This window comes from Cryptotermes secundus, unplaced genomic scaffold (genome assembly GCF_002891405.2).
Source record: "Cryptotermes secundus unplaced genomic scaffold, Csec_1.0 scaffold742, whole genome shotgun sequence".
Taxonomy (NCBI): Eukaryota; Metazoa; Arthropoda; class Insecta; order Blattodea; family Kalotermitidae; genus Cryptotermes; species Cryptotermes secundus.
Genome location: NW_019739223.1, coordinates 106196 through 132159, shown reverse-complemented (window position 1 = coordinate 132159; position 25964 = coordinate 106196). Strand labels below are relative to the sequence as shown.

At 38.3% G+C, this 25964-nt stretch overlaps 1 protein-coding gene across 1 annotated transcript in view; it reads left to right on the top strand.

The window, feature by feature from the left end:
* Positions 1–25964, top strand: part of LOC111871761 (dynein heavy chain 7, axonemal) — a 221471-nt gene that overhangs the window by 162584 nt on the left and 32923 nt on the right. The window contains exons 45-48 of the mRNA XM_023865070.2: positions 2941–3100; positions 9225–9430; positions 11259–11399; positions 14119–14270. Of these exons, the coding sequence (XP_023720838.2) occupies positions 2941–3100; positions 9225–9430; positions 11259–11399; positions 14119–14270 (659 nt within the window). The remainder of the gene's footprint in view (positions 1–2940; positions 3101–9224; positions 9431–11258; positions 11400–14118; positions 14271–25964) is intronic.

The following is a 25964-nucleotide window of genomic DNA, read 5'->3' as shown; positions in this document are numbered from 1 at the left end:
GTGTGTGTGTGTGTGTGCGCGCGCGCGCGTATGGTTTCAGACCATGTCCACGCCAGTAAATTCATCTGTACTTTAATCAGCATCCAAGCAAAGTATCACACTGTGGCAGGTAGACCCCTTTTGAGGCAGCGGCCCACAAACCACCAGAGAAGAGTGTTTCTTTTTTTTTTTGCCTGACCCATCAAGCCACAGTTAAACTGCAACAGTGGAACTTCAGGCCAAGATGAACTGATTGGCAGTAAACTACCAGTCTTAAATTGGCTCTGACTCTGATTATGAATGAGTTAGTTGTGGAACATTCACCAGCCAGTAAAAACATGAGCACAGAAGCAGAGGACACTGTTGGGATCTCTCACCAGGCAACGGCTGGCGAAGACACAGCAGACTAAAGATTTTGTACATGCTATAGTGAACTACAGCATGTGTGAATCAGCCATAGCATTATACTTGTTGTTACAATCTGAGCATTTAGTAAATCCAATTACCCATCCAGACCATGTCTACAAATTCTATCACGTGGCAATATTTAAATTTTTTAATATTAGACATGACAGTCATAATAAAGGAGCGCCTTTTACTAACTTTCCATAATATAAACCATGTGTCAGATTAATATTAAGTGTTTGAAAATTAAATTATAAAAGGGCTTTACTTTCTTATAATGACAAAAAGTAATGATTTCATTTTTTCCTGCACTCTGTTTAACCTTTGTTGGCCATGAGTTGCATTGATGGAGTGGTGTACCTGCACTCTTTCTGATCGTATGGTGTTTTTAAAAAATCGTGTTCGGAACCAGCCTACAGCACCTATGGCACTGATTTTCTGCACTTTTCTGTACAGACTTCTCTTATGATCACATGCTGTGAATTATATATAAACACTCACCCTAGCATGATCGTTCTTACACTGAAGGATTTAGATTCCAATCATGACCCGTCCTCGTCTTTGATTTGTCAACACACCATTTGCACTGGTTCAGGGGCCTGCATCTCTGAGATAGCAGCATCTGAATGAGCTAGGAGGAAGAAGAAAAAATTTTTGGCACATGTCTGTATTGGGGAACCGGGATAGGGCAGTCAGTATACTGATTGGCTATGGGCTGGAAGACTGAGGGGTCAGATTTTGAGTCTCAGTAGGGGGCAAGAATTTTCTCTTCCTCATGTTGTCCATACCAGTTCTGGGGCCCTCTAGCCTCCTGTCCAGTGAGTGCCAAGGGTTCTTTCCCAGGGGGTAAAGCGGCCGGAGCGTGAAGCTGACCACTCACCTCCAGCTAATATTGAGGACAAGAAAACGTGTTCCATACTTTGACTTCCCCATACACCTTCTTGGCATAGTGCTTAATTAGTTAAGCACAGGGACAACTTTACCTTTACATGTTTGTACTGGAGGTGGGGATCATATATGGGCTGATATATGGCACAGCTCTGTTATGGTATTGGCATATACTTGAGAAATGAAACTCAATACGCAACATAGATATATATTAGCTATAAACTGTTTTGGAACCATGTGATAACATTTTAATCTCTGTTTATGAAAAGGTTTCTATCATCTAGGATGAAGTGCCCTGTAGTCAGAAAGAAGTTGTTGATAAATGATACAAATTCCGTCCCAAGTGCAAACAATATATATTATATGTCTTTGATCTTGTTCTTTCTACACTACATGTTTCGGCCTCTATCGGCCATCATCAGGTGTATACTCTTAACGTTACTGCCACACTGAACCCGGTCTAAAATTTAACATTTAGAAACACAATGTCACATTGTGAGCACACGTAGTACAGACAAGCAGCGGCACCCACACAAGAAGACTACATTAAATAACACCTGTACAGTGTGAAAACAAGAACTAGCCGCTCAAGCACTTAGACATAGGGCGTGTAACCCTAAGAATTTTAAATTTTAAATTTAAAATTTAGGGAAAAATTTTAAAAAGTTTTTAAAAACATCATAACTAAAGATTTTTAAAGTGCTACTACAAGAACATCAAAATTGGACGTGTGCAACATAATCTACATACCAGACACATATCAACGATGTAGATGTTGATAATACGAAGAATGTGACATTGTGTTTCTAAATGTTAAATTTTAGACCGGGTTCAGTGTGGCAGTAACGTTAAGAGTATACACCTGATGATGGCCGATAGAGGCCGAAACATGTAGTGTAGAAAGAACAAGATCAAAGACATATAATATATATTGTTTGCACTTGGGACGGAATTTGTATCATTTATCGTATAGAGTGCAACAGGATGCTTAAATATAATATTGTAAAAAGTTGTTGATATTTCAGAGAAATTTGCTGCCTTCATCTTCAAGGTAGAAGGGGGGACCAAGCACGGAAGAATGTGTTATTTGTTAATAACTATAACTATAATTGTTTTATACAATTGTGGTAATGAGTTGATTACTTATTTCTTGTGTTGATGGTTTTACATACATACATGCATGCACACATGCATATTCATATACACAACAGGATGCGTTCCTTGAAGATTTTCTGAGGGTGCTACTTTATCTTAGTCACAATTGAACGACCAGTCAGTCCATTGTGGACCTCACTTGGAAGGGATGCTGTACACTTCGAGTGTCTTTAACCTTAGGACATCCTGAAGTGTCCAAAGGGAACAAGAAATTTCTCTTGTCATCTGACTTAATGTTGCATCTGTACAGCGCTCTGCTAATGCAGTTTCCTCGGGAGAGATGAGAGTCAGGAAAATCAGCTCTCACGTCTCTTCATGAGATATCAAATATGATGAATGGACAGACGCTTGTGGAACTGTAACATATTAATATTTTAATTGTTGTCATTCTCCTTGTTTGGAGATGTATTGTATGTATATGAGACCAGCTAAATTTCTAAGTGATAACTCCAACTGACTTGGTCCTTTCAAATATTTTCTCTTTTCATGTGATATAAATATTTGGTTTTACAGACCTGACCTTGAAGACAAACGACAGACCCTTATTGTTCAAAGTGCTGCTAACAAGAAAGCACTGAAGGAAGTTGAAGATAGCATATTGGTAACTTTGTCTCAAACAAAGGGCAATATTTTGGAAGATGAATCTGCTATTGAAGTTTTGGATTCATCAAAGGTATGTCAGTCTAGGTGGAATTTGGTATTACATGTACCACTTCACTACTCATATAACTGGTATCATCTTATGCCCTCATATTAAGACCCATAATTACCTATGCTGTCACTATGTGGTGGCCTAGTGTTAAACTCAAGACAAGTCAGGCTGAACTAAGCAAATTGCAAAGGACAGCCTGACTGGGAATTATGGGAGCAATGAGAACAGCTCCAACAGCTGCAATGGAAATCCTACTAGGACTCCCTCCCTGCATCTTCAGATGGAAGCAGAGGCCAGGTTAGGAAGTTACAGATTACGTTGAAATGATCAATGGAGACCAGAATCGGAAGGTTTTGGACATGCATACATGATTCAGGACATGAAAAAAGAACCCATCCTACAGATGGGGTCTGATAAAATGATACCAAAACATGTCTATGATAAACCCTTCACGATCAGATTTCCTGATAGAAGTAAATGGAAAGAGGGGTTTCAACCCAATAGGAAAGTGGGACTAATCTGGTATATAGATGGTTCCAAGACAAATAAAGCACTGGAGCTGGGGTGTATTGTGATGGAACAGGGTGGAAATATAATTTTGGCCTTGGTCAGTATACAACAGTATTCCAGGCAGAAGTGTATGCCATTAAGGCATGCACAGTTGAGAATTTAGATAGAAACTACAAAAAATAGCAATATCTATATTTTGTCAGATAGTTACGCTGCAATTAAAGCACTTGGTACACACCAAATCACTTCAAAATTGGTTTGGGATTGCCATCAATCCCTCATACAACTGGCCAGACATAACAGAGTTCAGCTGATATGGGTGCCAGGCCATGAGGGTATTGCTGGGAATGAAACTGCAGATGAGCTTGCAAGAACAGGATCTGAACAGCCATTCATAGGACCTGAACCAGCATGTGGCATCTCAGTAGGAGAGTATTGCTAGGAATGAAACCGCAGATCAGCTGGCAAGAACAGGATCTGAAGAGCCATTCATAGGACCTGAACCAGCTTGCGGCATCTCAGTAGGAGAGTATTGTTAGGAATGAAACCGCAGATCAACTGGCAAGAACAGCATCTGAAGAGCCGTTCATAGGACCTGAACCAGCTTGCGGCATCTCAGTAGGAGGGTATTGTTGGGAATGAAACCGCAGATCAACTGGCAAGAACAGCATCTGAACAGCTGTTCATAGGACCTGAACCAGCTTGCGGCATCTTAGTAGGAGGGTATTGCTGGGAATGAAACCTCAGATCAGCTGGCAAGAACAGGATCTGAACAGCCGTTCATAGGACCTGAACCAGCCTGTGGCATCTCAATTGGAGTTGCTAAGAAAGTGATCAGAGACTGGGCTAACAGAAATCACCAAAAGCACTGGGAATCAACAACTGGACTCAAAGAGGCAAAAAAATTTATATCAGGACCCTCTGCCAAAATAACGAGGGACCTGTAAAAATTAAACAGAGATCAACTAAGATTGGGGGTAGGATTACTTTCAGGATACTGCCACCTGAAAGGGCACCTTTTAAAACTGGGACTGACAGATGACCCAACCTATGAAAGATGCCTATAAGAAGATGAATCAACCACACACACATCTTATGTGACTGTGAGGTTATGGCTTACCTAAGATTTCACCACCTGGGTCAGTTTTTCATGGAACCAAGTGACTTATGATGCCCCCATAAATAAAGTCCTACATTTCATTCAAAGTGTAGGATTAATAAAGGGTTAATACAAAGGGGAAGCACAATGGATTATTGAAGGTTGTGGTGCGAATGCTGGATTTTACGGCCCACCCCTCATACTCGTACTCATACTCATACTCATACTCACCTTATGCCCTCTCACACTATATTGTAAGATGAATATCTATGATTACTGATCAATTTTCTTGTATATATTTACATGTAAATTAAAAATGCAATGATATTCTGACAGAAAATGTCTTCATGATCCTTTCTCATGTTTATCTCTGTTACTGCAGATGTTTCCTGAGATATTACTATGACAAAGCCCAGTTAAACTATTTAACATTCCATTCTACTAACAGTGGACAACCCCATGCATCTCTTACGCAGAATTAACTTTACATGTGTCTCTATTTCATGTATGTTGAACTATTCATACACAGCAGTAAGACTCCATTTTCAAGAAAATCATTGCTTTCTATTGTCCTTTCACACTTTGTATTTTGGCACAGGGCATATTAATGAAAAGAGAGGATAACACAGTGAAACAACCATGGACATATAATTTACTTGAAGATGGCCATATATGACTAAAACTTGTTTGCATTAGTAATGCGAACAAATGGATGAAATATGACAGTGTGACAATAATAATGTAGCCATTGAACATTTACAGAAGTTGCATTATAAGACCAAAATAAACAACCGAGTACTAAAGGATACTTAAATATACGATGGGGTACCCAAAAGGAACCTAACTAATTTTTTTGTGGGCAGGGCTTTTGTAGTACCGCGTTTTGCCGCTATGAGCGCATAGAGCTAACATTCCTGAGTTGATAACCCGACTACCGTTGCTTCAGAAGGTAAGGACTAGTTTCGGCAGAGTTTATAGTGACAACTGTTTTGTGTGATCGTTGTTTTTGCAATGGNTGAAATCATCAAGGAAGATCGACGACGGACCATTGAAGAAATTGTGGAGCTGTCGGGAGTGACTTGGAGCTCAGTTCAGCGAATTTTGACAGAAGATTTGGGAATGAAAAGGGTGGCTGTGAAATTCGTGCCACGACTGCTGACTGCTGAACAAAAACAAGGTCGCGTGGAAGCATGCTGTGCTTTGAAAGAAGAGTCCCGACTTTTTTTTGTTTCCTCGAATGAAAAGAGACATGAAAGGAAAGCGTTTTGCTGATGTTGCTGAGGTGAAGGAAAAAACGATGGAGGCGCTGTCAAGCATCTCAAAAGATGAATTTAGACAATGTTTTGAAAAATGGAATAAAAGACTAGACAAGTGTATTAGTGTAAGTGGAGAGTACTTTGAAGGGGATTGAAGGTTTGTGCTTAAAATTTGAATAAATAAGTTAAAAAAAAATAAGTTCGGTTTCTTTTGGGTACCCCCTCGTAATGTGACATGAGGGCTGAAGGCTGGAATAATGGATCCAGGAGAGATGGCCGTTGCTAAGTAATGACTGGTAAACACATTTCCACGGCAACAATCATGTGATGCCAATATAGAGAAATGTCAGAAGCGGTGTTTTCTATGTGGATCTTGCCAAGGACATACAAGGAGAACCAGCTGGAGTTCTTTGCCAGTTGGGAATGTGCGAGTTGCCAAGGCAGTTGCTAGCCAGTGAGGGCAGGAGCCATTGAACACAGAAGCAGAGCCTTAACCTAGCAATGGCTGGTGAAGATGAGCTAAGAAGAATGTATACCTAGCAACTGCCTTATTAACATATAAAAGAGCTTCTTTGTTCTCTTTAAGATATTTATGTTTTTGCCCAATAAATTGGCATCGGCATAGTCCAGAAGCTGATGTGTCCCACTAAATTACCATCACTCTTGATTTTCTTGGATCTCCTTAATGGCATATTTAAAAGCAGAACTTGAAAGTCATCAATGATGAATCATCTTTTTCAATTCAGTTCAGTTTTATTTAACCCTTTTGTCAAACTTTTGACATAAGAGATGTCTTATACACACATCAATAAGTACCATAAAGCAGATCATTCTGAATGAGATATGTATCAGACAAATTTTTAGCTGTACATACTTTGCCATGTGTGAAGAGAATGAACACATAAAATAAATAACAGATACAAGAAAAAGAAAGCTGACAATTTACTTGCCTTTGGTTTGAAATATATTGTGGCACATTTGCTTAAGGCAGAACTGTGAAGCCAGCAACGACAAACTTTGCTAGGGAATGGCTCTTCAACAACTTCCGTTGCTAAGCAATGGCTCAGTAGTGATCACGTGGTCACCCCAACAGGTATGAACGCAACAGAGGAAAGCAGCATTTTCTACACAGTCGCTGCCAAGATGTTATAAGCAGGACTAGACACCAACTGCTGTTCATGGCCCTTCAGGAATAATATATCACCTGCAGCAGAAAGCTGATGCAGTTGTGGATTCTTCAGAAAACCAGTTCACATCTCATGACCTTTGTGATGAAAACCATGAGCGATGGGTGGACACTAGAGTCCAAGCTCTGCTTGCATCTGTAGATGACATCCAGTTTGGAAAAGAAAGGCCCTGTGACATACATAAATTAGTAAATTTATTGAAATTGAAAGAGGCTTGTGGACTTGATGGTATTACAAACGAGTGCTTCAGGTGTCTTCTGAAAGACCACTGATAAATCTGACATATTTATATTTAATCACTGCCTTCAGCCATCCCATTTTCAAAAGCCTTGGAAGGAACCAGAAATTATAACCTTATTGAAACTCAGTAAGGAACCAAAATTTTCTAAAAATTTACATCTGGTTAGCCTCTTCTGAAAATACTTCAAAGGCACATTGAAGAAAGAGGCCTACTTAATGCAAGCCAGTTTGGTTTACGTTCTCTTCCCAGCATGACACTTCAATGTATGAGGCTTATGGACCTTGTCACCTGAAATTTCAACAATAACATGTGCGTGGATGTAATATTCTTGGATATTGAAAAGGCCTTTGATACAACATGGCACTTTGGCTTGCTACATAAATTATAGGAATACAAATTTTTTATCAGTCTAATCAAGCTGATTAGCTCTTTTCTTTCTCAGAGAAAATTCAGAATCTTGTTCTAAAGTGAAATATCTGCACCAAGGGATACTAAAGCAAGGGTGCCACAAGGTTCCATTCTGTCCCCCACATTGTATAGAATATATATAAATGATAAGCCTCAAACACCTGCTGTCAATTGAGGTCTCTTTACTGATGATCCCTATATATATGCAACAGGCCACAAAGAAAGTTATGTTCTCAGAAAAATGCAGTAAGGTCTCAGTGCTAGTGAGATGTGGTGTGAGCACAGGAACATAAAAATAAATCATTGTAAGTCTTGGGCCATCTACCTTTCGCATAGACTGAGGCCCCCTGAGGCTCATCTTACATTGAATGGACAGAAGATCCCCCTTTGTCAGTCATGTAAAATATGTCAGCGTAATCTTCAATAAGATCCTTACATGGACACTGCACATAGAAATTACTGGAGCCAAGGCATTCAGAACATTTATTAGAATCTACTTCCTATTCAGAAATGAGAGTTTAGGCATCAACATTAAACTAACCTTCCATAATGCACTGATTAGACCAGTAATGACTTGTGTGCCCATCACCTGGGAAATTGCAAGCAGACACCCACGTTTTAAAATTACAGCACCTGCAGAACAAGGTTCTCTGCATGACTGGAAATCTTCCAAGGGGCGCACCAGCCCATGATATGCAGGCAACAAGCAGAAATCGTACAAGATTATGAGAATCAGCATGATCATAGGCAAAGCCAGACATAGAAAATATAAGAGGCTTAAACTTGGCGGTGGTCAAGCTTATGACCATTCAAGGGACTAAGCTGCTGCTCTAGCATAAGATAAGTAAGACAGCCATCCTCTGCTTTGCAGAGCCTTGACTGGCAGAGGATTTGTATATAGTGCAAAAGAAAGAATTTTCAATAGCATGCTGTGTGTGCGATACTGACACTTGTAAAAGGCCAAGCCTGTTCATAAGAAACAAACCCATTCTCTTGTAAGAGAGGATGTTACATAAGGACTATGACCATAAGGGTTCAGTTAAAATAAAGTTCCCTGGTCACGAACCTCATGGAGCTTGGCTCGAAGACAAACTGATTTGCAGTAAACTGCCAGTTGTAAAGTAACTATGGCTCTGTATTTGTGTTGGTCAGTTAGAGAACTGGCACAGTTAATCTTTATGAACTGTTGTCATTAGAAGCTGGGAATAGTTTGAGGACCCAGAGGACGGGGAACATCCACTGTTAAAAGCTGCTACCAAGCAACGGCTGTGAAGATGTGACTGTGGACACAAGTGTGTTTTTAACAGTGAACTGTGAAGTGTAGTTACATGATGTATCAAAGAGTCCAGTAAATTCAATTATCAATCCAAAACCCATCTATAGTCAGTCCATACACATGACAGTGTGTATTAATAACAATAACAGTGATATTTTACTCCCGCAGATATTGGCTCAAGATATCACAAGGAAGGAGTCATCAGCTAAGGAAACTGCAGTGAAAATAGAGGCTTTTCGTCATAGCTACAGGCCTATTGCCCATCATTCCTCCGTTCTGTATTACTGCATTACTGATCTCCCAAATGTGGATCCCATGTACCAGTACTCATTAGGATGGTTTATTCATTTGTACATTATTTCAATTGAAGGAAGGTAAGTGTATTGCAAGCATTAATATTTTTGTCTCATAATAATGAATCATAAGTGTATAATTCTTATGTTGTACTATGATAACCAGTAGCTAAATAATTCATTTTAACAGAAGAAACAACTGTGTCATTACTGTCAATATTAGGATGCTTTCCATAAAACTAAACAACTGGACCATGGAAAATATCTGCTGTCACATGCATATGGCTACATTACAGTTTGAGTTTAATATATTCTGAGGGAATAAACATGTAATTTACGGTACTCAGTGATTCTTACATGAGGCCAGAAATTTGCTGTAAATAGTCAGTACTGGCAGTCAGGAGCTCAAAAGACTCAGCTCATTTGAACATGAATTTGCACCTTACCGGTAAACAGTAGGACAGTATACTCTTTCTCCATTGCTCGAAGTTTATGCAATGGAATAAAAAATTTAGGTGATATAATATGTAAGATTCATTGCATGTATGTGACAAGGCTTCTTCAGAAATAAATAATGTACTATAGCAGTCTGCAATTATTGCTTAAACTGTATTTGAAAGTGTCAGATTCCTCTCATTTCTGTTTTTAATGAAAGTCTCAGTCAAATGTTTTGTGATGTTTTATTATCAGAAACTTAACGAAATATTTACTAAATTATTCACACATCATTAAGTGGATATCAACAAATTTTTACTTATTGGTACATGTTTTAAAATATGTTTAAACGGAACTTATAGTAAAGTCCATATAGGTAAACACTTGTCTGATAAATTTCCTATCCAGAATGGTCTAAGAGAAGGAGATGCTTTATTTCCACTGCTTTTCAACTGTGGTTTAGAATATGCCATTAGGAAGGTCCAGGGAAACCAGATGGGACTGAAATTAAATGGGACACATCAGCTGTTGGTCTATGCCGATGATGTGACTCTACTAGGTGATAATATACATACCATAAAGAAAAACACACAAACTTTAATTGATGCAAGTAAGGAGGTTGGTCTAGAAGTAAACACAGAGAAAACTAAGTATATGTTGCTGTCTTGTCACCAAAATGCAGGGCAAAATCAAGGCATAAAGATAGGAAAGAGATGTTTTGAAAATGTGGCACAATTCAGATGTTTGGGAATGACAATAACAAATCAAAACTTGATTCAGGAGGAAATTAAGAGGAGATTGAACTCGGCCAATGCTTGCTACCATTCAGTCCAGAACCTTTTATCTTTTTGTCTGCTGTCCAAAAACATAACAATTAGAATATACAAAACTATAATTTTGCCTGAGGTTCTGTATGGGTGTGAAACTTGGTCTTGGACATTAAAGGAGGAACATAGACTGAGGGTGTCTAGGAGAATTTGGACCAAAGAGGGATGAAGTGACAGGATGTTGGAAAAAACTGCATAATGGGGAACTTCCTAACTTGTACTCTTCTCCAAGTATAATTAGAATGATCAAGTCAAGGTGAATGAGATGGGCATGGCATGTAGAACGAATGGGGGAGACGAGGAATGCATATAGGATATTGGTGAGAAAGCCAGAATGAAAGAGACCACTGGGAAGACCAAGGTGTAGGTGGGTGGACAATATTAAAATGGATGTTAGAGAGATAGAATGGGATGGTATGGATAGGATTTATCTGGCTCAGGATAGGGACCAGTGGAGGGCTCTTGTGAACACGGTAATGAACCTTTGGGTTCCATAAAATGCTGGGAAATTCTTGAGTAGCTGCAGATATGGCTTCTCCTCAAGAAGGGCTCAGCTCCATAAGTAAGTAAATATTGGTATATGTTGCTGATGGTCATTTACAATAATTACATATTTTGTATTGAATAAATGTTATAAATCATTTCAGTAACAAATCAAAGCAGGTGGAGAGACGTTTGGATTTTCTACGTGATGCTTTCACATATAATCTGTATTCTAATGTGTGCCGCTCTTTGTTTGAGAAACACAAGTTACTGTTTTCATTCATCTTATGCACAAACATCATGATGTAAGTACCTCTATTAATGTATGTCATATAAAGATTACATATACGAGGGTAATTCCAAAAGTAAGGTCTCCTATGTTTGAAAATATAAAATAAATATTTATTCTCAATTTTGGATACATCAGTTGAATCTTGAACATGTACTCATTTGTCTACATAATCGCCATTTCGGTCGATGCATTTTTGTAGGTGCAGTGGCAGTTTTTGTATGCCCATGTCATACCAGTTCACCTCCATGCTGTTCAGGAAACTTCGAACCTCAGCTTTCACCTCATCGTCGTTGTTGAAGCGCTTTCCAGACAAATGTTCTTTCAACTTTGGAAAGAGATGGTAGTCACTGGGCGCCAAGTCCGGACTATAGGGTGAATGGGTGATGATGTTCCATCCAAACTGTTGCAGTTGAGCGACGGTTTGTCGGGCAGCATGGGGGCGAGCGTTATTGTGGAGAATGCTTACGCCCTTGCTCAACATCCCTCTTCTCCGGTTCTGAATCGCCCGCCTGAGTTTTCTCAGTGTCTCACAATATCTCTCAGCGTTTATTGTGGTCCCAGTTTCCATAAAGTCAACCAACAATACCCCGTTTCGATCCCAAAACACAGTTGCCATGACTTTACCGGCAGACTGTGTTTGCTTGAATTTTCGAGGCTTAGGCGAAGAGGAATGCCGCCACTGACGTGATTGTTGTTTTGTCTCAGGTGTGAAGTGGTACGCCCAGGTTTCGTCGCCTGTGACAATTGAATTCAAGAAGTTGTCCTTTTCGTCAGCATAGCGGCGAAGAAATTCACGGGAAGAGTCAACTCTCTGCCGTTTGTGGTCTTCCGTGAGCATTTGCGGGACCCATCTTGCGCACACCTTCCGATAATTCAACTTCTCTGTCAAAACCCGATAAATGGTGGTTCGGGAAACCTCGGGAACCGAAATGCAGAGATCATCGAGTGTGATGCGCCTATCCTGATGCATGACTCGCTCAATCTTCGCGACTGTCTCGTCAGAAATTGACGGTCTCCCAGTTCTTTTTTCGTCGTGTATTGCAGTACGACCAGATTCAAACTCCCTACACCACTTGCGGGCGTTCTTTATGTCCATGCACGACTCACCATACACTTCCACCAATTGACGATGAATTTCAATTGATTTAGTCCCTTTTGCGTTCAAAAACCGAATAACTGCGCGAATCTCACACGTCGCAGTTTTAGTAATCGGGAGCTCCATTTCTAACGGCAACCATGCCAAGACTGAGCGTCCTAGCTACGTGCGCACATGCTTGGTGGTATTGGGGGGAGTGGGGGAAGCAACGAATGCAACAGGGTTGCCAACAGCCACACGAAAAATTACCCAGCGCTTTGGAGACCTTACTTTTGGAATCAGAAAATTAAATTTGTAATTATTTGTATCATATTAAGCTTTATTGAAAGCATGAATGATTTTGGAAAATATTTTATTTCTTATGTGGGGCACGTGGTAGTGTAGTTGGTTGAGGTACTATGCTACAAGTTGTAAGGTCACAGGATCGAGTTCCGATTAGGTGGACTTTTTCAATTTGCCTAATCCTTCCAGCTGCACTATGGTCGGCTCAGCCTCTGGCAACCTTACCGCCATCTGTGAGCTGATCGTCTAGAAACTGTGGGAAACTTGACCTCTCACAACCCTATGGGCCTTCATGGCCTGTTACAGGGATACCTATAGTTTTTACTTTCAATTTGTTATGTACCTCCCACTGTTTTACAGCATTCATTTCATAATGAGTGTGATTTTAATTACTAATATAACAGACGTTTTAGTTTTATACTCAAAATTTTGGGTATAAATGTTAACAATAATACATAATGCCATCATTTCATTTCTGCTAAAGATTCAAATCTGTTGAGAGTAATTCAGCATAATACAGTCATTAGTAGCTATATATTGCTGTTCAGAATAAACCAGTGTATGAATCCACATACAGAATCTCATTAAAATACCATCACTACACTAAAATTCTGTTCAAAATCTGTGCTCTATATTTTCAAATATTGGCAGTATATTTTTCTGTCCTCTGTCACAGATTCACTTTGATCATGGATCTGAGAAGTTTATAAAGAGCTTGGTATTCCAAAATTCCACAGAAAACATCAGGTTGTCAATGTAGCATATCACCTAGCATACTGCTTACCATTGGCTTGTCCATGAAAATTACACAACATTTATGAAAGTTAAAATACATTACAATTTTTTTATGTTTTGAGATATGTTAATATTACACTCATATTTTAATTCAGTCTTTTATAGACGTTGAATTCTGTTTCATCAGGAAATTGTATATCATACATATTGTCAATGTCAATGTGATGGACAGTACTAATTTGTAGGATTTGAAGTTTTCAAGGCAAATGAGTGCACTAAAATTTCAGGCATTTGCCCACATCATGACTGAGATAAAACCTAACATTTCAGAGAATATGTCTGTCTCTGTTATCAGGACTTACATAAAAATCATTCATGGTAAGACTTGGGCCATCTACCTTTCACATAGACTTAGGCCCCCTGAGGATCATCTTACATTGAACGGACAGAACATCCCCTTTGTCAGTCATGTAAAATATCTCATATTACATATGTAAATGTTGAAATTTACCCTGATGATGGAGAAAGATGAGATCTCTGAATCACACAGCTTTTTAGGAAAACTATAATGTGTCTGATCAAGAGTGCACTAATGTTTAGCTTTTTGTTTCATATCCAGCTCTGCAGGAAAATTGGACAAAGATGAATTCATGTTCTTCCTAACTGGGGGAGTTCATTTACAGAATGATATTCCAAACCCTGATCCCAGTTGGGTGGCTGAAAAGACATGGGATGAAATCTGTCATCTAGATAGCCTTCCTTCATTTTCAGGTGACATTTATAAGTATGCATGTACATATAGATTTGAATGCAAAGTGGCAGATTATAGTAACCAAACCAATGTCAAGGATGTGCAGGTACTTCCATACAGAAAAAGTGTATTACATTCTAACCAATTTGAAATTATGTGATGAAGATAGTGTTTGCAGTGAATTATCTTTTATCTTATTTATTTATTTATTTGCTACTTTAATTATTACACCATCTTGATGCAAAAGTTTTATATTAGTACATATGATGCATTGCATTGATATGGATACATATTGGCAGTTCAATGACTCTATGTATTCCTGTATATAACTGCCTGATGATGGTCTTGTATGGCTGAAACGTGTAGCAGCAATGAAGATTGAATATTAAAACTGAGTATATTTGTTGTGTTGACGGTTGATATAATTCCTATATATGTAGGTAAGTCAATAATTATCCGCAATGTAGCTATAAATTTTATTTCAATACAAATAGAAAATTTACATTAACATCATTTTTCAACATAGTCCCCTTGGTTTTCAACGCACTTGGTCCATTGTTGCACAAGCTTCCTGATGCCCTCAGAAAAGGTTTTCGGCTGATCAGCGAGCCATGCACGCACCGCTTCCTTCACTTCTTGGTCCGAGGTGAATCGACGGCCCCTTAATGCCTCTTTGAGTGGACCAAACAAGTGGTGGTCAGAAAGGGCGAGATCAGGACTATATGGAGGATGAGCCATTACATCAAACTTGAGTTTCTGGAGGGTTTCAGCAGTATGTGGACGGGTATTGTCGTGCAACAACACAACACTTTTCAACAGTAGTCCTCGGCGTTTGCTTCGAATTGCAGGCTTTAGCCTGTCAGTAAGCATCTCACTATAATGAGCACTGTTTATTGTTGTGCCCCTCTCCTGATAATGTTCCAGTACTGGGCCTTGTGAGTCCCAAAAAACTGTAAGCATCATTTTCCTGCAGATGGTTGGCTTCTGAACTTCCCTTGCTGGACGATTGTGGATGTTTCCATTCCATACTCTGTGATTTACTCTCCGGCTTGCAATGATGGATCCATGTTTCGTCACCAGTGATGATTCTGTCTAAGAAGACGTCACGTTCGTTACCATAGCGATCCAAATGTTGTTGGCAGATGTCCAAGCGCGTTTGTTTATGCAACACTGTGAGTTGTTTTGGGACCCATTTTGCACAGACTTTATGAAACCCAAGTCTGTTGTTGATGATTTCATAGGCAGAACCATGACTAATTTGCAGACAATTTGACACTTCATCAATAGTCACTCGTCTGTCTAACAGAACCATGTCACGTGCATGCTCAATGTTGTCCTCATTTGTGGCCGTGGATTGTCATCCGGCACCTTCCTAATACGTAACATTTGTGCAACCATTTTTTAATTTTTCAGTCCATTTGCAGACACTCTGTTGCAGCAAAACACTGTTCCCGTATTGTGCTGAAAGTCTTTGATGGATTGCGGCACCTGATACACCTTCCGACCACAAAAACCGGATCACTGAACGTTGCTCTTCTTTGGTGCAAACAGAAAGCAGAGCAGCCATGATTAACGGCAAGGCAGCAACAATGGAACTGACCTAGCAACATGAAAACTGCGCAGAAATAATGAAAAGGAAACCACGAATGGCAATGCTGCGCAAAACCACAGTGCTGCTAACAGAAACACAAATACTTCTGCATTGCAGATAATTATTGACTTCCCCCTCATATATATATATGCTGACTGCAGGCACACAACGGTAGTATAGTTGGTTGAGGCACTATGCTAGAAGCTGGAAGGTCGTGGGATTGAATCCCGGTGAGGTCATTGGATTTTTTTCAGTTAACCTAATCCTTCCAGCCACACTATGGCCCTGGGTTGGCTCAGCCTCCTAACAGAAATGAGTACCAGGAATATTCTTGCAATGTCCTTGGGCTTAAAGGGCGGCCGACGCATAAGGCTGACAACCTTACTGCCATCTATGAGCCGATTGTCTAGAAAATGTGGCAACTTCAACATCTCACAACCCTATGGGCCTTCATGGCCTGTTACAGGGGTAACTTTACTTTTATATATTTGCCGAATAGAGGTTTTACTGTGCTTACTACTTTCCCTCTAAAAGAAACTCATACAGTATATAGAATGGATGACAAGTAAAAATACTTTTAGCTTATGTTTTAAGTCTTTATATCCATTTGATTTTCTTAATTCCAAATGAAGTTTATTATACAATGGTAAGTCAATAAGTAAGTTACAAATGGATATAGAACTTAAACAAATAAGAGTACTGATTTGAAAAATGCTTTTATTTCTCAACATAATCTCCCTGTGCATTGAGGCACTTGTCCCATCGTTTCACAAGCCCCTGAAAACCAGCAGCATAAAATTCTTTGGGCTGCTGTCGGAACCAGGTGTGTTCACACTTCATGGCCTACCTCATAATGCATGACAGGTTAGGTTTTCACAAAATCTGTGCACAATGGGTGCCATGCATGCTGACCCCCACAACACAAAATACAAAGAAGGGGTCTGGCATTACAGCATCTCAATTGCTACCACGATGAAGGACATTATATGCTAGCCCAAATTGTCACAAGTGATGAGTCTTGGGTTCACCATTACCAGCCAGAGACAAAGCATGCGTCAATGCAGTGGAAACATCATGCATTGCCTGCCAAAAAATTGTTTAAGGTGACACCATTCTCCAAGAAAATGATGCTGTAGAAAGCTGTATAGAAAGGGAAGTCACCGCTTGGTTCCGACAGCAGCTCAAAGAATTTTATGGCTGCTGGTTTTTAGGGGCTTGTGAAATGATGGGAAAGTACCTCAATGTACAGGGAGATTATGCTGAGAAATAAAAGCATCTTTGAAAACAGTACTCTTATTTAAGTTCTATATCCATTTGTAACTTACTTATTGACTCACCTACATACAATTTAATACCCATATTGATAACACTTCCTTAAAAGTTGATGTGGTACAATTTGGCACATGAATATCATCTTTCCTTCTAGTATTATATTCCTATAAACCTGAATTTCTTGCAGAGTATAAATTATATTTCTGAAAATGGCAAAACACCTCAAAAATATACAAGGAGGTAACAGTTAAAATATTTCATTCTTTAAAAATAGGTCTGCATGATGTTCTTGTATTTACACCTTTCATTAAATGAAGTATCCTTCCTCCCCCCCCCAGTGCTTCTCTATTTACGCTTTCACCACCAAAAATTTAACTATAACTTAGGATTGAAATGTTGCTAAGTAAATATTCCTGAGTATATAGAAACTCACTTCATCTTTCAAGGATTTAATAATGTAACATGCCTTACTCAATTTTAGACATGAAGACTGCATATATGAGCTTCATTTTGGGTTATTTTTTTATATTGATACCTAAAAATCTGAACTGTGATGTATAATTAATTTTTATATATTTTTTAAGTAATAACTGGCTCAGACATGTTATGATTTATTTAATTGGAGTTAATATAAATACAAGGTGGTTCAAATATGACCGGGACTGATTTTTTTGTAAACAAGGCGCACTGCGCAGCAGCTGTGCAACCTTGAGAGAGTGAAGCCGCAACCTCCACCCTCCCTCCTGTTAGGGTTAGAACCTGTTCAGTCCTGTCTGGAAGTTGCTAGAGTGATGAGAGAACAGAAGGTACCGTGGAGCGTGGAATAACGCATTGTGATCAAATTCCTTGTTGGAGAAAACGTCCAGTCCACTGAAATTCACCACAGACTCCAACAACAGTATGGGGAAGAGTGTCTCTCACGGACCCGTGTGTTTGAGTGGTGTAAGTGCTTCAGACAGGGCAGAGAGCGTGTGGAGAATGAACTGCATGATCGTTGGCAGCGAACATCCATCACCGAGCCGAACATTGATCATGCAGACATGGTTATTCGTGAGAATAGGCGCATCACTATCAAGGAACTTGGAGTAAGATCCGATCGAAGTGGAAGACAGGTGGGAAGCGGGTAGCCTTCCTTCAAGACAATGCACGCCCCCATACAGCCAAAACAACAATGGAAACCCTTTGGAAATTGAAATGGAACCTTCTGACACATCCGCCGTACAGTCCCGATTTGGCCCCAAGTGATTTCTACCTGTTCGGAAGGCTCAAATCAGACNAATATGCACTAAAATATGCACATAAAAATTATACCAAATATTAAAATTGATTTTACATTATTTTAAGACCAACAAGTCAATATTTAAGTTCATGTTATGTAATCACTGAATGATTCACTTGCAGTAAAAAGCTATGCTTAAATACAAATCATGCAACAAAGCCAACATATTTCATTACAAATTTAAAAAACCAATGGTACTCACATTTAGCTCTCCAAACTTTCATCTTCTCTTCTGTTGCAGTTCACAGTTACTAAATATTTTAGATTTTCCATAGTTAGTCACCTCCTATTGTCTCGTAAGATGTCCTTATAGCGGGAAAACTTCTCTCCACCTCAGAGGAACTTAGGGGTGCATGTACAAAATCTGCTATTTGTCCCACTGTTAGTGATTTTTTACTTGGCAGTTCAGTACGTTTAACGTCTAAAATTTGTTCATATCCTGGATTTTTGGAAAGAATGCTGTGTACTTTTTCTTTTACTACTTCACCAACTCTTCCAGGAATCGAATTCAATTTGGAAACAGTGGTTTTGAACACACTTAACGACTGATACAAAGTAATATTGCTATTGTTAGCCTCCGGTGAGGAAATGGCAGATGGAAGATGAGAGAAGTGAGCAGATATATAGGAAAGATTAGTTTCTAGTTCTGCATTTTTTAGTACATCTTGGGCAATTTGAATTTATGCTGCACTTTTGGGATCAAATGTATTCACGACATTCCTAACTTTTTCTAAATGTTCGGTATAATAACACACTGCACACAGCCACGTGCCCCAGCGCGTTAAAACTGGTTCTGGCTGAAGTAGACTGCTCGGTGCTACTGCTTCAAAGGCTTCTTTTCTGTGTGGCGCTTTAACAAATACCTTCACAGAAGACACTGCCTTATCAACAAGTGGAAAATTTGCACGAGTTGTTTCTGCAACACGGTGCAACCCATGGGCAAGGCAAGTCAAATGTGTGATATTTGGAAATATAACTTTAAGAGCAGTACTGGCTTTCATCATGTAACTTGCGGCATCAGTCACAGAGAGCAATACGGGCTCATACTGAATGCCATTCGGCCATGGTATATTCATGGAACTGAAAAAAAATCCAGAAACTCTGGAGCTATTTGTGGTTTCAAATTGCTCTACCGCAAGAAGATATGGGGTAGATTGTTCATTCTTATTAAGGGATCCAACTATACAGTTTGCAATAAACCGTCCCCTACAATCTTGTGTTTTGTCGATTGATACCCACACAAAATTATCTTGAATCTTATCTCTAATGCTTTCAATTGTAAGATCGTAACACTGCTTCACGTAATTTTTGCGCACAGTAGATTCATCCGGCACTTTGCACTGTGTATACTTCTCTATGAAGTTTCTCAGAGTAGGATTGGTTAGTTTCCACAGTGGAATATCTGCCGCTAAAAAGGCTTCGCATAAATCAAAGGAAAACTGTGAAAAACTATTATTAGAAAATTCACTATGCAATTTTTGAACAGGACCACTTTTCGTGGATTTAATTTTAATATTCTCTTTGTGTATATTAGTGTTCAAATGCTGAAGCACTTGAAAGTGTTTTTCACAACCAACTGTTTTCTCACACGCTCGACAATAAAGAATTTCGTTATCCATGCTTATCATCTCTCCTTTGAACTCCCGCTGATACAGCTGTAATTTAGTTTTCTGCCTTACTTTCACTTTCGGCATGACTACAGAAAGCTAAACAAACTTAACTACAGACTAGTCACCACTAATATGAATGGCCCCCAGCTTCAAATAAAGTGGCGTAATGAACCTGATGGAGACTTCGGAAATAAATAAGTGAAGTCCCTTATAGGTTGAATAGTATTACGTTGATAGCGGCTACATGTGAACGCTTCCGACTAATCTTTCCGTGGCCACTTTGATGGCACATGGATGAGGAAACTTACGAGTAGAGGGATGGGGGAAGTCCCATACTGTCTATTGCATCATAAACATGAATCATGATGAAATGTTGAGTCAAATATGTGACATATTCTAATACGGAACAGAAAAATTGTATACACACGAACATGATTGAAAATTCGAACATAAGATTAAAAATTATATATAATAAACATTTTAAAAAGGAAATATGCAGTATAAATAGAGATCTTCGAAAATATGATGCTTATTCATAAAACAGGCAAAATATGCATTTATATGCACCATCAAATAATGTCCAAAATTTAAGAAATGAAGTAATTCATACATATATCCAAACGAGCATACTTTCTGGGTGCAAGAAGGAAACATGCATTTGCATTAAAATCCGGTCCCTAATCATTACAGACTGGAAACTACCATCACAATAGGTGTTTTGGTTTAAAATACATACACTTATATCCTATAACGCACAGTACGCATAAAGTTGAACGTTTCACAATCACAGCAGCTTCCTGGTGTTGTAAAGTTTTTAAAAGTTTCTAGATGTTATTTAAAAAACCTTTATTATCAATAGTTAAAATCTTTAAACCACGTAGGTTCATGTCCGTACTCCTATCGTCCTTCTTGTGTGGGGCAGATTTTGTGCCGCCTGTTGTTTTCACAACACAGCAAGCCACACACAAACCCTGGACAACACCAAGAACCTCCTCACCAAGATAGACAGGCGGCACAAAATCTGCCCCATAGAAGAAGGACGATAGGAGTATGGACATGAACCTACGTGGTTTAAAAAATTTTAATTATTGACAATAAAGGTTTTTTAAATAACATCTAGAAACTTTTAAAACTTTACAACACCAGGAAGCTACTGTGATTGTGAAACGTTCGTCTTTGTGCATACTGTGCATTATAGGATATAAGTGTATGTACTTTAAAACAAAAACCTATTGTGATGGTAGTTTCCAGTTTGTAATGATGTTCCCTCTGAAGATGACCCATAAGGACCGAAACATGTAAGGGAGATAAGTTTTAACATAGTAAAAACTTATATGTCACATTGGACGGAGTGGTTTTTATTTATAATTGTTAGTGTGACGGACCAGAATGAAACAAATTAAAATTAATTGGAATACCATTGCTTCGGTCTTGTCAGTGTTTATAACCAGGTTGTTTTTTGAAAACCAAGATTCTAGCCGGATTATCACTCTTTTAATTTTTTCTTGGAGGTAGTTTTATTCTTATCTATTAACAGTATATTGGTATCATCTGCAAAAAGAACCACTTCTCCATTTGATATATGATGTGGTAAATCATTTATATATAATAAAAACAGGAACAGGCCTAAAATAGACCCTTGAGGTATTCCAAGTTTTATATTCCTCAGAGTAGAATTAATTGTACCTAGTCATAGAATATGTATTGTCATTTGGAGGTATTTCTACGTACTGAGACTGCAGTGTGGGATAGGATTTTAGTCAAACATTAATTTACCCTCTTATTCCATAATCTAATTTTTCAAGAAGTATATCATGATCAATAACATCATACACTTTTGTGAGGTCAGAGAATATACCAACTGCAAATGACTGCCTGTCCAATGCTTCCTGAGCATTTCCAATAAATGACTGACATGCAGATATGGTCGACTTATTTTTCTGAAACACATATTGATTTTCCATTAAAATCTTAAATTAATACCAATCTGTTATACACTATTTTTTTCAAAAATATTTGAGAGTGCTAATTTCTTGTCTACTAGCCTTTTTATAAACAGGCCTAATTTTTTTGCAATTTTCAGTAAATCCAGAAATACTCCCTGATTTATGATTCATTAAATATTAAATTAAGTGGTTTTTTATACATGTGATACATGCTTTTACTAGAAAATCTGGGATTTCATCAGAACCTGCAGAAGCTTTGCCTTTTAATTTGGATACTACTAAAACTATTTCTTCTTCAAAAATCAGAAAAAAAATGAGTAGACTGCCTCTATAATATGAAATAATTTGGCACACACATTCCAGCATATATGCCATTCCTGAAAACAGCTGGAAATCACTTTCTGAAAGCATGACTCTGAATATTGCTAGGTGATATGAAACACTGTTAGTTAGATTTTTAGTTTTGGGACATGAAGAATCAGACAGAACTAAATCAGGCAACTGTAATGGATGTCTGACAATGTTATTTTTAAGGAATATTGTTTTCTTAGGTTATGAGACTATGGAGCCTGGTAGATGTTTATCAGCATACCACTGTAACATTGGTAAGCGTCTACCAGACTACACAGTGTCACATCATAAAAAATGATACTGCGCACAGTCATCATTGTGAAAATACAAATCCTAGTAGCGTAATATTTTCTTTTCAACTATGTATCACTTTACCAAAAGTTCTTTTGGGAAGAAACATTGTCATGATGTAAAATCCAACTGTCTGGCGAAAGGTGTAGTATTCTGCAAGATGCATGATGTTTTCTGTAAATTATGCAAAACTGAAAGACAGAATAATGATTTCACTGCTTTGGAAGAGTAAATTTTTAATGGATAACTCCTTCTTAATCAAAATAGCGGACCAGGTTTAATGTTTCATTTTGACAATTACACTTTCTCCAATCTCAGACGCTCTAGAGATTTTGCCATTTTATTCATTTGTCATACTGAAGGGCACAATTCTCATGAGTGGGTTTTATTATTCTTACAGCAATTGTGGTAAAAACACTTGGAAAATTTTGTTTTTCTTTTTTTGCTTGCCAGTAAAATTTTCTTGTACAGTGTACAGACTTTCTTTTTGTTTCTTTTCGTTCAAGTCATTGGTCAAAATCAGTCCCCAATAATTGTTTCTTACCATTACAGTCCCAACCTCATGTCCAATGGGTATTGGGGGCTCTTTCTCCAGGGGTAAAGCTGCTGGGGCATGAAGCTGTCAACTCACCTCCAGCTAGTGTTGAGATCAAGCAGATGTGAATCTATACATCCATTCCCTCACATGCCTTCATGGTGTTAAGCACATGGACAACTTTACATTTTACAGTTACTTTTCTTCATTTTGGTCTTACTTATATTATTTACTTGTGCTTGTACTGTCAGTAGCTGAAATTACATAGAATCAAATAATATGATTGTTAGTGAATAACGAATTAGAAAAGGATGTGAAAGGAAGTGGGCATGGCCTAATTTGAGGTGTTATACTGACAGCTGCCAGGAAGGCCTGAGAAAATAGTATGAGAACCTGTTATGATAGGTGGTCTCCAGGCTGAGATTTGAACCCAAGATCTGAAGATTATGTAAGAGTGCTCATTGCTTAACTGTGATGCCAGGTCATGACTGGATGCATTCTTTTGTTCAAATCTTATAGTTGCTGGACAGCAAAGTCATATATTCCCCTCTTCAAGTTTCTTAATCCACACAAAAGCCTGTAATCAATGATTATTATTCATAAATCTGTGTAACACTGTGCATTTCAATTGAACTATTCTCCATTGTTGCTAACAATTTAATGATAGTTCTTCTTCATTATAATTTATGACACATCTGTTTCAAAAACAAAACATTGTCAATTAAATATTTGCTGCAACCATAAAAATGCTAATTTAAAAAACTGTTATATGTAAAACTGCTGAATGATATTGTTACAATTTAGAGTATGTGTGTATAGACAGGGTTTGGATTGGTGAATGGATATTGACCACTTATACACATGACTTGGAACTACAAGCAGTTACAGCACCATTGCTGATCTAAACTCTTTACGGCTTACTAAGCTTACACTAAGTCTTCTCCAGCCTCTTTAGCCTTCCTTAGTCATTTCCTGGTCATGGATCTTAACAATGGAGATTCTTCAGCTTCTGTGCTTACGCTGTTCCCCACTGGTTAACACCCCACCATTGAACTGCCAGCTGAATTATAGTGCTAACTCTCCTCAGCCTCCCCTGCAGAACTCAACTGTACTCATTCAAGTCAAAGTCACAGTTACTTTATAACTGGTAGTTTACTACCAATCAGCTCATCTTGTTGTCAAGCCCCTTGAGACCCATAACCAGAGATGTTTCTATTCAGCTGAACCTTTGCTGTAATAGTCCTTATGTAACATCCTCTCTGATGAGCAATGGGCATTGTTTCATGACCGTTACCCAGCAGTATAGTCATTTGATCCAGCATGCTCTGAATCATTTAGTTGCCTGTTGCATGTATCTAAACATCAGGCCACCTACAGTGAAACCTTCATTTTTTTATTTCTTTGGGGATTTTTTATCGTTTCAAGAGTGAATTAAGGAAAACTGTAAAAAGAATAAGTTTGACACTGAAATATTGACTTGGGATCATTGAAATTCACTTTTAAAGTAGGAAAATCTTTATATCAAGGGGTTCCACTGCATGTACCTTTGCTTTATTAACTCTATTGGTTATATATTATCATGTGGTAAGATGGCATTTCATGATGCCAATGTGGTCATTACATGTCTCAAGATACTTCCCCATTACTTTGTAACAGAGACTGTGGGAAAGCAGAAACGTCTTTGGTCAGGCTAGTGGGCTTCTGGGCTTTAAACTGAGACTTCCTGAATATGAACCAGGAGTACTGATAGTATCTAAATACATTCTGATACTGCCATAAATAGAATTGAGCATACAAGAAAGCCATTAATAAGCCTATACAAATGAATTAACATTCTTTAATGTAACTCTGTTATCTAATGTTCCCATTGTAAATTAAAAATTTCGTAAGTCCAGATTGAGGCACCGGGAATCCTGGGGAAGTTTAAATAATCTGCTCTTAAAGCCTTTCTTGGACTTCCCATTCTAGTACTTTTTGTATTCTTTCAATATTTTTTAAAAGAAAAAGTAGGCTTATGGAATCACCTTGCTGTTTTGTGTGTGTGTGTGTCTGTTGGTCTGTATTTGTATCAACCCTTATTAACATTTGAATGTATGCACAGATCTTTATGAAATTCTGTTTGTATATCACACTGCCTGAGGCCATTTCACTACATCTTTCATAAATCCCTCCCATGAGGAACACCAAAGCTGCAGCTTCTCAAATTGTCAAAGTAATAACCTTAATATTACTTGAATTCCTCAATTGATTGTCATGAAATTTTGTATCTAATTCATGCCATCTGAAGCCATCTAAATGGCGCATATTTCATAATTGCCTCCCATTAGTAATATTACCACTATAGCCTCTCAAACTGTTGAGGTCATACCTTAATATTATTTGAATTCCTGAACTGATCATCATAAAATATCACTTGTTATAATCACCTTAATGTTTCTGGAATGACTGAACCAATCATCGTGAAACTCACTATGTGTATCATGCCACCTGAGACAATTTCAGTATCTCACTTCATAAGTCCTTCTCATCAATAACATCAGCACTGCTGCCTCTCAGATTGCTGAGGTAATAACCTTAATATTACGTACATAAATGCATGAGCCATTCATCTTGAAACTTATCTCTGGCAACAGCTTTGCCACTTTAAATTGTGTCACTAATGCACAATTCTGGTTCTGTAAAAGTCAAATTTATAACATTGTTTTATTGACTTTAGTACCCATACATATGAAAGTTTTTCTCTACTTATATCAGATTCACTGCAGTGAAAAGAAAGTAGGTGATTAATTCTTCCCAGAAGTTCTTGTTATGAGCATGGAACCACGGGCAATATTGTAAA